The sequence below is a fragment of the Leucoraja erinacea genome, chromosome 29 (assembly GCF_028641065.1).
Source record: "Leucoraja erinacea ecotype New England chromosome 29, Leri_hhj_1, whole genome shotgun sequence".
Taxonomy (NCBI): domain Eukaryota; kingdom Metazoa; phylum Chordata; class Chondrichthyes; order Rajiformes; family Rajidae; genus Leucoraja; species Leucoraja erinaceus.
The window spans coordinates 2,365,923-2,380,873 of NC_073405.1; the positions used below are offsets into that span (position 1 = coordinate 2,365,923).

Consider the following 14,951-nt stretch of genomic DNA (forward strand, 5'->3'; position numbering starts at 1 on the left):
CACACACGCACACACGCGCACACATACATCTGCATGTATTAACATACACATACACACTCACACACACACACACATACACACACACACACGTGCACGCACACACACGCATTCTCACATCCAATTACTCAGAGGTATGTGCAGAGGTAAATTGATATAAACTATCACACACACACACACACACACACACACATGTGCACACACACGCGCGCCACACACACACACACACACACACACACACACTCACACACACACACACACACAGACACAGACACACACACACACACACACACACAGACACCGTACAAACTCTGCACAGACAGCACCCACAGTCAGGATCGAACCTGGTTCTCCGGTGTCTAACACTGCGCCACCATGCCACCGTGTTGAAGACTACACTCGGTAGATGGTGGAGCTGCAGGAAAATGAAAGGGTTCTGCCTCCAGGAAGCGATGGTGAGACGATGAGCCATGAACCTGCCAGATGACAGCAGCGGGCAGAAGGGCCGAACGGCCCGCTGTTGTCCTGGGGGGAGAAGCCTCTGAGGTTTGGACCAGTTGACCTTGATGTCATTGCCCGGGAGATATGGATATTGATTTTGTCCACTCCACTCTCCACAGTGAAACAACGGCGTGCGGTTTGATTAATGGCCTTTAGTTGCCCAGTACCGGTAAAAAAAGCAGGACCTGCAGTTGCTTTCTGCTCACAAGATAAAATGCGTTCCTGATTTTGCCTGAAGTAGGGTCTCGGACCGTTCCTTCTCTCCAGAGATGCTGCCTGTCCCGCTGAGTCACTCCAGCATTTTGTGTCTATCTTCGGTTTAAAACCAGCATCTGCAGTTCCTTCTTACACTGACAAAATGCCTGGTAGACAAAAATGCTGGAGAAGCTCAGCGGGTGAGGCAGCATCTATGGAGCGAAGGAATAGGCGACGTTTCGGGTCGAGACCAGGAAGTATCTATGGAGCAAAGGAATCGTTGACGTTTCGGGTCGAGACCCGTAAGCATCTATGGAGTGAAGGAATAGGTGACGTTTCGGGTCGAGACCCTTCCGGGTCTCGACCCGAAACGTCACCTATTCCTTCGCTCCATAGATGCTGCCTCCATATAACCATATAACAATTACAGCACGGAAACATAGAAACATAGAGAAACATAGAAATTAGGTGCAGGAGTAGAGGCCATTCGGCCCTTCGAGCCTGCACCGCCATTCAATATGATCATGGCTGATCATCCAACTCAGTATCCCGTACCTGCCTTCTCTCCATACCCTCTGATCCCCTTAGCCACAAGGGCCACATCTAACTCCCTCTTAAATATAGCCAATGTACTGTGGCCTCGACTACCCTCTGCGGCAGAGAGTTCCAGAGATTCACCACTCTCTGTGTGGAAAAAAGTTCTCCTCATCTCGGTTTTAAAGGATTTCCCCCTTATCCTTAAGCTGTGACCCCTTGTCCTGGACTTCCCCAACATCGGGAACAATCTTCCTGCATCTAGCCTGTCCAACCCCTTAAGAATTTTGTAAGTTTCTATAAGATCCCCTCTCAATCTCCTAAATTCCAGAGAGTATAAACCAAGTCTATCCAGTCTTTCTTCATAAGACAGTCCTGACATCCCGAACAACCTTTTTCCCTTAGTCCCACCTGCCTGCACTCATACCATAACCCTCCATTCCCTTCTCATCCATATGCCTGTCCAATTTATTTTTAAATGATACCAACGAACCTGCCTCCACCACTTCCACTGGAAGCTCATTCCACACCGCTACCACTCTCTGAGTAAAGAAGTTCCCCCTCATGCCTCACCTGCTGAGTTTCTCCAGCATTTTTGTCTACCTTCGATTTTCCAGCATCTGCAGGCCCTTCTTAAACAGATAAAATGCCTTCCTGATTGTCCACTACCATGTTACCCTGTCATGTACAGGTGCGTAAGTGTACATACGGATTCCCGATGGGCTCTAAACGTACTCACTAAATCGAGGGCTTTGCCATTAAGAAGCCGTCAGGCACTCGGGAGGTCAGAGTAGAGGATACGAAGGGTTGTAGTCCAAAGCGATGAAAGACAGCAGCCAACTCTATCATATTCGACCCCACTGCCCCCGCTCCTCCTCAATGGGTTGCTCTGACATTAATGTCTTTTGCATTAAATTTTAAATACACTTTTACGATTCCCGTCAGCCGAAGACAAATGAAATAGCCACTTACCTCGCCTGCCCTCAGAGAGGCCCAGACACCAGCACTGCCAATTGTGGTTTAATGCGTTGAGAATACATTGGTGTTGTGTTGGTCTCCTTATCTGAGGAAAGACATTCTCGCCATAGAAAGAGTGCAGAGAAGGTTCACCAGACTGATTCCTGGGATGGCAGGACTTTCATGTGAAGAAAGACTGGATAGACTCGGCTTGTACTCGCTAGAATTTAGAAGATCGAGGGGGGATCTTATAGAAACTTACAAAATTCTTAAGGGGGTGGACAGGCTAGATGCAGGAAGATTGTTCCCGATGTTGGGGAAGTCCAGAACAAGGGGTCACAGTATAAGGATAAGAGGGAAGTATTTTAGGACCGAGATGAGGAAAACATTTTTCACACAGAGAGTGGTGAATCTGTGGAATTCTCTGCCACAGAAGGTAGTTGAGGCCACAGTTCATTGGCTATATTTAAGAGGGAGTTAGATGTGGCCCTTGTGGCTAAAGGGACCAGGGGGTATGGAGAGAAAGCAGGTACGGGATACTGAGTTGGATGATCAGCCATGATCATATTGAATGGCGGTGCAGGCTCGGAGGGCCAAATATCCTACTCCTGCACCTAATTTCTATGTTTCTATGTTTCTAATGGCCTAATTCTCCTCCAATGACCCTTCTTCAGACTCAAGAAACCAGGATCTGCAGTTGCTTTCTGCACATAAGATAAAATGCGTTCCTGATTTGCCTGAAGAAGGGTCTCGACCCGAAATATCACCCATTCCTTCTCTCCAGAGATGCTGCCTGTCCCGCTGAGTCACTCCAGCATTTTGTGTCTGTCATTGGTTTATAAAACAGATAAAATGCCTTCCTGATTTCCCACTAACATGTTACCCTATCATGGTGAAATGTAGTTTTGCTCAAATCACTAACTGTTAGGGTCCCATTCATTTCCCCCACTCCCCCCCCCACCCTTTTGTCTCCTCTCTATCTCATGTCTTTGTCCACCCATCTGCTGATCAACCCCCTCTCCCCCTCCCTCTCCTGTATCCACCTATCACTTACCAAGTTTGTCCCACCCCCCACCTCCTTCCCAGATTACTGCAATCATTCTGAAGAAGAGTCCCAACCTGAAACGTTGCCTATCCACGTTCTCCAGAGATGCTGCCTGACCTGCCGAGATGGAGGCATGGAGCGATACAGCGTGGAAACAGGCTATTCGGCCCAACGTCCCCACACTGACCCAACATGCCCCATCTACCCAGGTCCCACCTACCTGAGTTTGGCCCATATCCCTCCAAACCTGCCCTATCCATGTACCTGTCCCAAATGTTTCTGAAACGCTGCAATCGTCCCTGCCTCAAGAGACAGCTAGATAGGGCTCTTAAGGCTCACACAGAGAGTGGTGAATCTCTAGAACTCTCTGCCACAGAGTGTAGTTGAGGCCACAGTTCATTGGCTATATTTAAGAGGGAGTTAGATGTGGCCCTTGTGGCTAAGGGGATCAGGGGGTATGGAGAGAAGGCAGGTACGGGATACTGAGTTGGATGATCAGCCATGATCATATTGAATGGCGGTGCAGGCTCGAAGGGCTGAATGGCCTCTACTCCTGCACCTAATTTCTATGTTTCTATGTTTCTATGTTAAAAGATAGCGGAGACAGGCGGTGCTGGCTCGAAGGGCCGAATGGCCTACTCCTGCACCTATTGTCTATTGTCTGCCTCAACTACCTCCGCCGGCAGCTCGTTCCCCAGAGATACTCCAGTACTTTGTGTGCTTTTTTGTAAACCAGCGGCTGCAGTTCCTTGTGGCTACGAGCCACTAACTGCTACGTTACTGTTCCCAGACCACCGATCACATCGACCAAGTGTCCACTCCACACAAAATAAATACAGTGCGCGGGTGTTTGTGTAGACAGCGAGCATAATCGCTGGTACAAATTGCAGTGGGATCGCTCATGACAAAGCAGCAGGCTAGTGTTTGACATTTTACCTCCATATTTTCCAGACTTCAGAGCCAACACTGTATAATTTCGGGTTTGATAGCCGTGGATTTCAATCCCCTGAACTATAATTAGCTGCAATGCTCCAAGCGTTTTTCAGATCTCCAATAATTATTTTTTGACATGCGGCAGAGGAGCTGAAACATCGTTGGTCCACACGTTGCAGACATCTGCGTTTGTGACGATCACTTTGTGAGTTGTAATTAGCCACACAATGCACCATGTCAGTCTCGGCCACTGGAAACCTATTCCCTACCCATTTTAAACAGTGGGGCGCAGCTCCTGCATTCGATGCCCTGCTCCCCCCCTGGTTCATCCTTGCCAAGCTCCTCGGTAACAGGAGTTGCCCTGCCGAAATCAATAGACAATACACAATAGGTGCAGGAGTAGGCCATTCGGCCCTTCGAGCCAGCACCGCCATTCAATGTGATCATGGCTGATCATCCACAATCAGTACCCCGTTCCAGCCTTCTCCCCATATCCCCTGACTCCGTTATTTTTAAGAGCCCTATCTAGCTCTCTCTTGAAAGCATCCAGTGCACCCATCTCCAGAGGCAGAGAGGCTCTCTCTTGAAAGCCCTATCTAGCTCTCTCTTGAAAGCATCCAGATAACCTGCCTCCACCGCCCTCTGAGGCAGAGAATTCCACAGACTCACCACTCTCTGTGAGAAAAAGTGTTTCATCGTCACCATTCTAAATGGCTTCCTCCTTATTCTTAAACTGTGGCCCCTGGTTCTGGACTCATCGGGACCATGTTTCCTGCCTCTAGCGTGTCCAAGCCCTTAACAATTTTATATGTTTCAATGAGATATCCTCTCATCCTTCTAAACTCCAGAGTGTACAAGCCCAGCTGCTCCATTCTCTCAGCATATGACAGTCCCGCCATCCCGGGAATTAACCTGGTGAACCTACTCTGCACTCCCTCAATAGCAAGATCGTCCTTCCTCAAATTAGGGGACCAAAACTGCACACAATACTCCAGTGTATATGTCATAAGCGATTGGAGTAGAATTAGGCCATTCGGCCCATCAAGTCTACTCCACAATTCAATCGTGGCTGATCTATCTCTCCCTCCTAACCCCATTCTCCTGCCTTCTCCCCATAACCCCTGACACCTATACCAATCGAGAATCAATCTATCTCTGCCTTAAATATATCCACTAACTTGGCCTCCACTGCTGTCTGTGGCAATGAATTCCACAGATTCACCAGCCTTTGACTATAAAGATATTCCTCCTCATCTCCTTCCTAAAAGAACGTCCTTTTATTCTGAGGCTGTGACCTCTAGTCCTAGACTCTCCCACTAGTGGAAACATCCTCTCCACATCCACTCTATCCAGGACTTTCACTATTCTGTGCATTCCTAAATCCAGAGATGCTGCCTGTCCCGCTGAGTTACTCCAGTTTTTTACACATTGTGAGTTCAAGGGTTTCAATAGACAATAGACAATAGGTGCAGGAGTAGGCCATTCGGCCCTTCGAGCCAGCACCGCCATTCAATGTGATCATGGCTGATCGTCCCCAATCAGTACCCCGTTCCTGCCTTCCCCCCATATGCCCTGACTCCGCTACTTTTAAGAGCCCTATCTAGCTCTCTCTTGAAAGCATCCAGAGAACCTGCCTCCACCGCCCTCTGAGGCAGAGAATTCCACAGACTCAGTGAGAAAATGTGTCGTCTCCGTTCTAAATGGCTGACCCCTTATTCTTAAATATGTTTCCTTGGGACACGAAGGGGTTTGTATTGGCAGCTGCCTGTTTGAGTTGATATTTCACACCTTGTTGCTGTGGTTCACAGGGCCTGTGGACCTCAACACAGTGGGGATACAAGTGCCATCTCTGTTGACATTTGTCCCTGGTGGGTGGGGTGAGATTAGATAGCTCTTTCTCGACAGATACTGATCCAATGGACATCCACAGTGCCTCCGACATCACTGCCTATTGCCTGTGATCCAGAGATGTGAGCAGCAATAGTCCAAGTTCAAGTTCAAGTGAGTTTATTGTCATGTGTCCCTGTATAGGACAATGAAATTCTTGCTTTGCTTCAGCACACAGAACATAGCAGGCATTTACTACAAAACAGATCAGTGTGTCCATATACCATAATATAAATATATACACACATGAATAAATAAACTGATAAAGTGCAAATAACAGATAATGGGCTATTAATAATCAGAGTTTTGTCCGAGCCAGGTTTAATAGCCTGATGGCTGTGGGGAAGTAGCTATTCCTGAACCTGGTTGTTGCAGTCTTCAGGCTCCTGTACCTTCTACCTGAAGGTAGCAGGGAGATGAGTGTGTGGCCAGGATGGTGTGGGTCTTTGATGATACTGCCAGCCTTTTTGAGGCAGCGACTGCGATAAATCCCCTCGATGGAAGGAAGGTCAGAGCCGATGATGGACTGGGCAGTGTTATACAGGGACAATAGTGGGAGACAAGCACTCAATGGAGATACACAGAGATGTCAAGAGTGTTTTAGACAATAGTCCTTTTTTACACATTGTGAGTTAAAGGGTTTCAATAGACAATAGACAATAGGTGCAGGAGAAGGCCATTCGGCCCTTCGAGCCAGCCCTTCGAGCCTTGATGGGCCAAACAGCCTAATTTTACTGCTAGAATGTATGACGTTACGTTGAGTCTCAAACCTTTTTTTGCTTTGCTCTTTCCACAGGTGAACACTAGTGATCTGCAACGACTGCACCATGCTGGATCCAAGAACAGCTTCAGCGAGAGCAACCCTTTCACCGAGATAGCCATGACCAGCTGCAAGTATAACGGAGGGGTGGTTAGACCCCTAAGTAGCCTGGGCACCTCGCACAGAAACCTCCACGACCTAGACTCTGAGACCCAGCCCCTGCACACCAACTCCGGTCTGGAGGTGGTGGTCTCCAAACCCGACCAGAACCACGTGTCGAGCGACAGCTTGGTGCATGAGGGCAGGGAGTTGCCCAAGAAATCCCCGAACATCGGGCACAAGCTCGGCCACCGACGGGCCCTGTTCGAGAAGAGGAAGAGGCTCAGCGATTACGCACTGATATTTGGGATGTTCGGGATTGTTGTCATGGTGACAGAGACGGAATTGTCCTGGGGAGTTTACACTAAGGTAAGCCTCCATTTCCTTCCCCCCCCCCCCCCCCCCCCCCCGTAAGTTCACAAGTGATAGGAGCAGAATTAGGCCATTCGGCCCATCAAGTTTCTATAGTCAAGGGATATGGGGAGAAGGAAGGCACGGGTTATTGATAGGTTATTGATAGGGGACGATCAGCCATGATCACAATGAATGGCGGTGCTGGCTCGAAGGGCCGAATGGCCTCCTCCTGCACCTATTTTCTATGTTTCTATATTAAGTCTACTCCACCATTCAATCATGGCTGATCTATCTTTCTCTCAACCCAATGCTCCTGCCTTCAACCACATAACCCCTGAAACACAGACTAATCAAGAACCTTATCTATCTCTAACTTAAAAGTATCCATTGACTTGGCCTCCACAGCCGTCTGTGGCAAAGAATTCCACAGATTCACCACCCTCTGACTAAAGAAATTCCTCCTCATCTCCTTCCGAAAGTAACGTTCTTTTATTCTGATTCCTCTCAATGTCTGAAGAAGGGTCTCGACCATAGGGTCTTCGCCCATAGATGCTGCCTCACCCGCTGAGTTTCTCCAGCATTTTTGTCTACCTTCGAGTGTCCAGCATCTGCAGTTCCTTCTTAAACCTCTCAATGATATGGTACCTAAAGGAGATGAGGAGGAATTTCCCAGTCTGAGGTTACAGAGTAGGCCAAATTGCTGAACAAAACAGGTCCCTTATGCACATAGTCCTAGGCATGTGTTAAAAACGCGGGGCCCTTGAACAGGCCTAAGTTTCCCTGTTAAATTGAGTTCAATATATATGGGGTAGGCCCAAAATGCTGGAGTAACTCAGCGGGACAGGCAGCATCTCTGGAGAGAAGGAATGGGTGACGTTTCGGGGCGAGACCTTTCTTCAGACATCCTCTCTCCCTCAATATGTACGGGAATTGTTGGCAACCAAAGGAGAAATAACCACAAATCCGCGTTTGTGAAAAACGCAACTTGTTGAGAAATGACCTTGAAGGATGGGAGTCAACGTCATTATTCGTCACATGTAAACTTGTTGATGTTTGATGTCATTGGGGTTGGCAGGAATGTAGAATGTACCCCAATCTTCAACATCTCTTCCTGATTCTCAAGAGATTTGTTCACCCAGACTTGGAACCTTCCAAAGTGGAAGTTCAAAGTCAACACATCAGGTCAATAGACAACAGGTGCCCTTCGAGCCAGCACCGCCATTCAATGTGATCATGGCTGATCATCCCCAATCAGTACCCTGTTCCCGCCTTCTCCCCATATCCCCTGACTCCACTATCTGTAAGAGCCCTATCAAATAGTGAGAGGTCTGGATAGAGTGGATGTGGAGAGGATGTTTCCATTAGTGGGAGAGTCTAGGACCAGAGGGTACAGCTTCAGAATAAAAGGAATATCTTTTTAGAAAGATGAGGAGGAATTTCTTTAGTTAGAAGGTGGTGAATCTGTGGAATTCTTTGACACAGAAGGCTGTGGAGGCCAAGTCAGTGGATATTTTTAAAGGTGAGATAGATAGATTCTTGATTAGTACAGGTGTCAGGGGTTCCAGGGAGAAGGCAGGAGAATGGGGTTGAGAAAAAAAGATAGATCAGCCATGATTGAATGGCAGGGCGGACTCGATGGGCCGAATGGCCTATTTCTGCTTCTACGACATGAACTTTTGGCCAATAGCTGTCATGTTGACAATAGGTCCACGTATTTCTCATTTTGTGTTTAGATTTTGTCCAGACTTGGAGAAATTCTTGGTTATCAATTCTTAAACCATTAAACCCAACGAAGTCAAAGCTTCCTGGAGTGAACCGTCAAATCTCCCCTTCAGCTTAGGTTTTTTATTTTTATTTTTGCGTTTTAGTCTGTTGGGAATACTAGCCAGGCAGTGGAGGAGGGAAGAGCAACAAGGAACTTGATACCGCAGTGATCAACTGCACCAGGGCGCAGATGCGATGGAACGATCAAGAAGGTGATGGAAGAAAAGGAGAAATAGAGAGATAGTAGTCGTCATTTAGACACGCTAGAGGCAGGAAACATGTTCCCCATGTTGGGGGAGTCCAGAACCAGGGGCCACACAGTTTAAGAATAAGGAGTAAGCCATTTAGAACGGAGACGAGGAAACACTTTTTCACACAGAGAGTTGTGAGTCTGTGGAATTCTCTGCCTCAGAGGGCGGTGGAGGCCGGTTCTCTGGATACTTTCAAGAGAGAGAGCTAGATAGGGCTCCTAAAGATAGTGGAGTCAGGGGGATATGGGGAGAAGGCAGGAACGGGGAACTGATTGGGGATGATCAGCCATGATCACATTGAATGGCGGTGCTGGCTCGAAGGGCCGAATGGCCTCTACTCCTGCACCCATTGTCTATTGTCTATTGTCAGAAAGAGAGGGTGGAGTGGTTCAAGCCAATTGAAGTGAGGGATGAACTGCGAGAGACGGAAATCTGAAACGTTTGGAAAATCTCACGCAAGGGTTCGTTCATCATAGGAATGGGATCGACCCATTAAAATATCTCCCTATGTGGCGTGTGATCACGGTGGCGCAGCGGTAGAGTTGCGGCCTCGCGGCACCAGAGACCCGGGTTCCACCCTGACCACGGGTGCCGTCTGTACGGAGTTTGTACCTTCTCCCCGTGACTGGATGATTCCACTAGTGGGAGAGTTCAGGATTAGAGGGTACAGCCACAGAATAAAAGGAGGTACCTTCAGAAAGATGAGGAGGAATTCCTTTAGCCCGAGGGGCAGTGAAACTGAGGAATTCAATGCCGCAGCTGGCTGTAGAGGCCAAATCATTGGGTATTTTTTTTAAGGCTGAAATGGACAGGTTCTTAACTAGTGCGGGTGACAGAGGCTATGGGGAGAAGGCAGGAGAATGGGGTTGAGAGGGGAAGATAGATCAGCCATGATTGAATGGCGGAGTAGACTCGATGGGCCGAATGGCCTAATTCTGCTCCTATGACATATGAACATAAAATACATCTGGATAGGTACATGGATAGTAAAGGGCTATGGGCCAAAACAGGGGTTGATGGGGCTAGCGTGGATGGTCGGCATGGGCAGGAAGGGCTGAAGGGCCTGTTTCCGTGCCGTACGACTCTATTGCAGTTGTGGGCTAGTATTCCTTCGACCAGATTAAGAGGCCTGCAGAGACTAGATGGTTCCCACTACAGAGAGGATGCTGTACTGCCAGGAGTTGTAATCTTGAAGAGGAGTCAATAAACGGAGCCTTCGCCTGCCCATTTGGGGAAACCATTTCAGTGAAAGAGTGTTCCCCGAGGAGTCCTTGCCGATATTTGCAACACAAATCACATCACTAAAATAGTACTGTTATTATTGTGTGGGGAGCTCACTGTCTAGTCTAGAGATACCGCGCGGAAACAGGCCCTTCGGCCCACCGAGTCCGTGCCGACCAGCGATCCCCGCACACTAACACTATCCTACACACACTAGGGACAATGTACACTTATGGCAAGACAATTAACTTACAAACCTGTACGTCTTTGGAGCGTGGGAGGAAACCGGAGATCTCGAAGAAAACCCCACGCAGGCCACGGGGAGGAGGGAGAAACTGCGTACAGACAGCACCCATGGTCAGGATGGAACCCGGGTCTCTGGTGCTGCAAGCGCTGTAAGGCAGCAACTCTACCGCTGCGCCACCGTGATCCTGTACTGCCTGCCCTGCTCCTTACATGAGACGGTTCAGAGAGTACTGTGTTGGTTCATCTCATTGGGGGGGGAACGAACTACACGCTTATATGTTTTTCCGATGCTGGAAATGTTGCATCAATCTACTCCTTCCAATCGAGAATAAGTTGCTGTTAACGGCCAACTTTGGTGATTCAGGTTTAAGCCAAATCTGAAGGGAGTCCGTCTTATTTTGTTCCCCAGGTCATAGCCAGAGGATTGAATGGCGGAGTAGGACTCGTTGGCCTGCAGTGGTACAGGGTCTGGTTACCACACCTGGAGTAACATAAAATATGCTTGGACAGCCATAGAGGGAGGACATGGATAGGGAAGGTTTAGGAACATAGAAACATAGTTCAAAGACTGATTCCTACATGTCTGCACTGTCTTTGGAAAGACTGGGGACTTGGAAACTCTCTAGAATCTCGGATTGAGAAACCCACAGAAAGGTACACGGGGAGAAGGGTTTAAGAGGGAACTGCAGATGCTGGAGAATCGAAGGTTACACAAAAAAGGTGGAGAAACTCAGCGGGTGCAGCAGCATCTATGCAGCAGCAAGGCAAATAGGAAGGGTTTCGGGACGAAACGTTGCCTATTTCCTTCGTTCCATAGATGCTGCTGCACCCGCTGAGTTTCTCCAGCATTTTTGTGTACCCCAATTTTCCAGCATCTGCAGACAGAAACATAGAAACATAGAAGATTAGATGCCGATGTAGGCCATTCGGCCCTTCGAGGGTGAACCGCCATTCAATAGGATCAAGGGCTGATCATCCAACTCACTATCAAGTACCTGAACTTCTCTCCATACCCCCTGAGCCCTTTACCCACAAGGGCCACATCTAACTCCCTCTTAAATATAGCCAATGAGGCTGTTTCATTGGCGATATTTGGAGGGGTATGGGCCAATGTTTGGAGGGGTATGGGCCAAACGCAGGCAGATGGACTTCATGGCAGGTGACGGGGTACTGATTGGGGATGATCAGCCATGATCACATATTGAATGACGGTGCTGGCTCGAAGGGCCGAATGGCCTCTACTCCTGCGCGTATTGTCTATATTGTCTGCTGGTTTACAAGTAGGTGAAGTTGAAGACCATTACTCTCTCCAATCAAGCCGGTCTGTTTACCATTTTTTTCAACTCCATAGACATCCAAATTTGTTCCAGCACGTCTTATTTTGTTCCCCACCCTCTGCGTGGTTGAATGGCGGAGTAGCTATGTTGTTCAACCTCCCACCTTGAAGCTCGGTCCTTCAATGAACTTTAACATAAGGACAGGTACAGGATAGGAGAGCTTTGGAAAATAGTGAAAAGCAGTGGAGTGTCCAAGAAAACCCACAGAGACTTTAGAGACGTGGATGGAGCGAAGGAAATAGGCGTTTCGTTGGAAGAGGCCCTTCAGCCCACCTAGTCCGTTCTGAAGGACCACCCCAACCATGAATATCAGTCACTCAAATCCCTTAGCGAAGGAAATAGGGACAGACGAAATAAACAGATACCATCGTTCCATTGGGATGGGATGTTGGGATGTAATCTACCTTAAAATTGTACATCTGCAGTTGGTGAGAAACATAGAAATTCTGGAGTAGGGTGTACAATTTTGAGCCTGCACCTAATTATAGGAAGGATGTCAATCAAACTAGTAGAGAGTACAGCCTTCTCTTTACTAGAATCCCTTTGCCCAAGGGTTTCAGCAACTAAGTTACAGTGAAAGTTTGAACAAGTTAGGGCTTTATTCTTTGGAGCGCAGAAGGTTAAGGGGGGGGACTTGATAGAGGTCTTTTAAAATGATGAGAGGGATAGACAGAGCTGACGTGGATAAGATTTTCCCACTGAGAGTAGGGAAGATTCAAACAAGGGGACATGACTTGAGAATTAAGGGACTGAAGTTTAGGGGTAACATGAGGGGGAACTTTTTTACTCAGAGAGTGGTAGGTGTGTGGAATTAGCTTCCAGTGAAGGTGGTGGAGGCTGGTTCATTTTTATCATTTTAAAAATAAATTGGATAGTTATATGGATGGGAAGGGAATGCTTTGGTAAATGGTCTGAGCGTGGGTGTAAGGGACTAGACTTTAGAGATACAACGTGGAAGAGGCCCTTCAGCCCACCTAGTCCGTTCTGAAGGACCACCCCAACCATGAATATCAGTCACTCAAATCCCTTAACCAAGGACAGACAATAAACAGATACCTGTTCTGTTTAGTTTATTGTCGCGTGTACCGAGGTAACATAGAAACATAGAAAATAGGTGCAGGAGTAGAGGCCATTCGGCCCCTCGAGCCTGCACCGCCATTCAATATGATCATGGTTGATCATCCAACTCGGTATCCCATCCCTGCCTTCTCTCCATACCCCCTGATCCATTTAGCCACAAGGGCCACATCTAACTCCCTCTTAAATATAGCCAATGAACTGTGGCCTCAACTACCTTTTGTAGCAGAGAATTCCACAGATTCACCACTCTCTGTGTGAAAAATGATTTTCTCATCTAGGTCCTAAAAGATTTCCCTCTTATCCTTAAACTGTGACCCCTAGTTCTGGACTTCCCCAACATCGGGAACAATCTTCCTGCATCTAGCCTGTCCAACCCCTTAAGAATTTTGTGAGTTTCTATAAGCCCCCCCCCCCTCAGTCTTCAGTGGTACAGAGGTACAGTGAAAAGCTTCTGTTGCGTGCTAACCAGTCAGCAGACAGACAGCACATGATTACAATCGATCCATTTACACTGTAAGATACATGTAAAGGGGATAATGTTCAGTGCAAGGTGAAGCCAGCAACGTCTAATCATGGATAGTCCGATGGTCACCAAAGAGGTAGATAGGGGCTCAGGTAGACAAAAATGCTGGAGAAGCTCAGCGGGTGAGGCAGCATCTATGGAGTGAAGGAAATAGGCAACATTTCGGGTCGAGACCCTTCTTCAGACTGAGGAAGGGTCTCGACCCGAAATATCACCCATTCCTTCTCTTAACCATATAACCATATAACAATTACAGCACCGAAACAGGCCATCTCGGCCCTACAAGTCCGTGCCAAACAACTTTTTTCCCTTAGTCCCACCTGCCTGCACTCATACCATAACCCTCCATTCCCTTCTCATCCATATGCCTATCCAATTTATTTTTAAATGATACCAATGAACCTGCCTCCACCACTTCCACTGGAAGCTCATTCCACACCGCCACCACTCTCTGAGTAAAGAAGTCCCCCTCATGTTACCCCTAAACTTCTGTCCCTTAATTCTGAAGTCATGTCCTCTTGTTTGAATCTTCCCTATTCTCAAAGGGAAAAGCTTGTCCACATCAACTCTGTCTATCCCTCTCATCATTTTAAAGACCTCTATCAAGTCCCCCCTTAACCTTCTGCGCTCCAGAGAATAAAGACCTAACTTATTCAACCTATCTCTGTAACTTAGTTGTTGAAACCCAGGCAACATTCTAGTAAATCTCCTCTGTACTCTCTCTATTTTGTTGACATCCTTCCTATAATTGGGCGACCAAAATTGTACACCATACTCCAGATTTGGTCTCACCAATGCCTTGTACAATTTTAACATCCAGAGATGCTGCCTGTCCCACCGAGTTATGCCGGCATTTTGTCTGAAAATAAGGGCTTGGGTTTGAGCAGCGATGTTCAGAAACACTTTGACAAACTCAACCTCGGGGAGATGTAGAACAAATGACCATTGATTCTGGGTCAATTGTTACATTTTAATCTGGATCTCAAAGATTTATTTTATCCCAAAGCTATTAAGACCTATGGGGAATGCGCAGACATATGAATATAGATTAGCAATTGGCCATGATCTTATTAAGCCATTTTTTATCACAGATAATCTATCATTGAGGAAGTGGATGCAAACTGGTTTGTAGGTTAATTGGCCTCTATAAACTGCCCCCAATGTGGGATAACATAGAACTAATGGAATGTTGGCCTTCATAACAAGAGGATTTCAGTATAGGAGTAAAGAGGTTCTTCTGCAGTTGTATGGGGCTCTGGTGAGACTG

The 14,951-nt window shown here is 47.5% G+C and overlaps 1 protein-coding gene across 1 annotated transcript in view; it reads left to right on the forward strand.

Annotated features, from left to right (window-relative positions):
• The window catches only part of LOC129710984 (small conductance calcium-activated potassium channel protein 2-like), a 100,168-nt gene that overhangs the window by 14,560 nt on the left and 70,657 nt on the right, over positions 1 to 14,951 (forward strand). Inside the window, exon 2 of the mRNA XM_055658319.1 lies at positions 6,846 to 7,277. Coding sequence (XP_055514294.1) covers positions 6,846 to 7,277 — 432 coding nt within the window. The remainder of the gene's footprint in view (positions 1 to 6,845; positions 7,278 to 14,951) is intronic.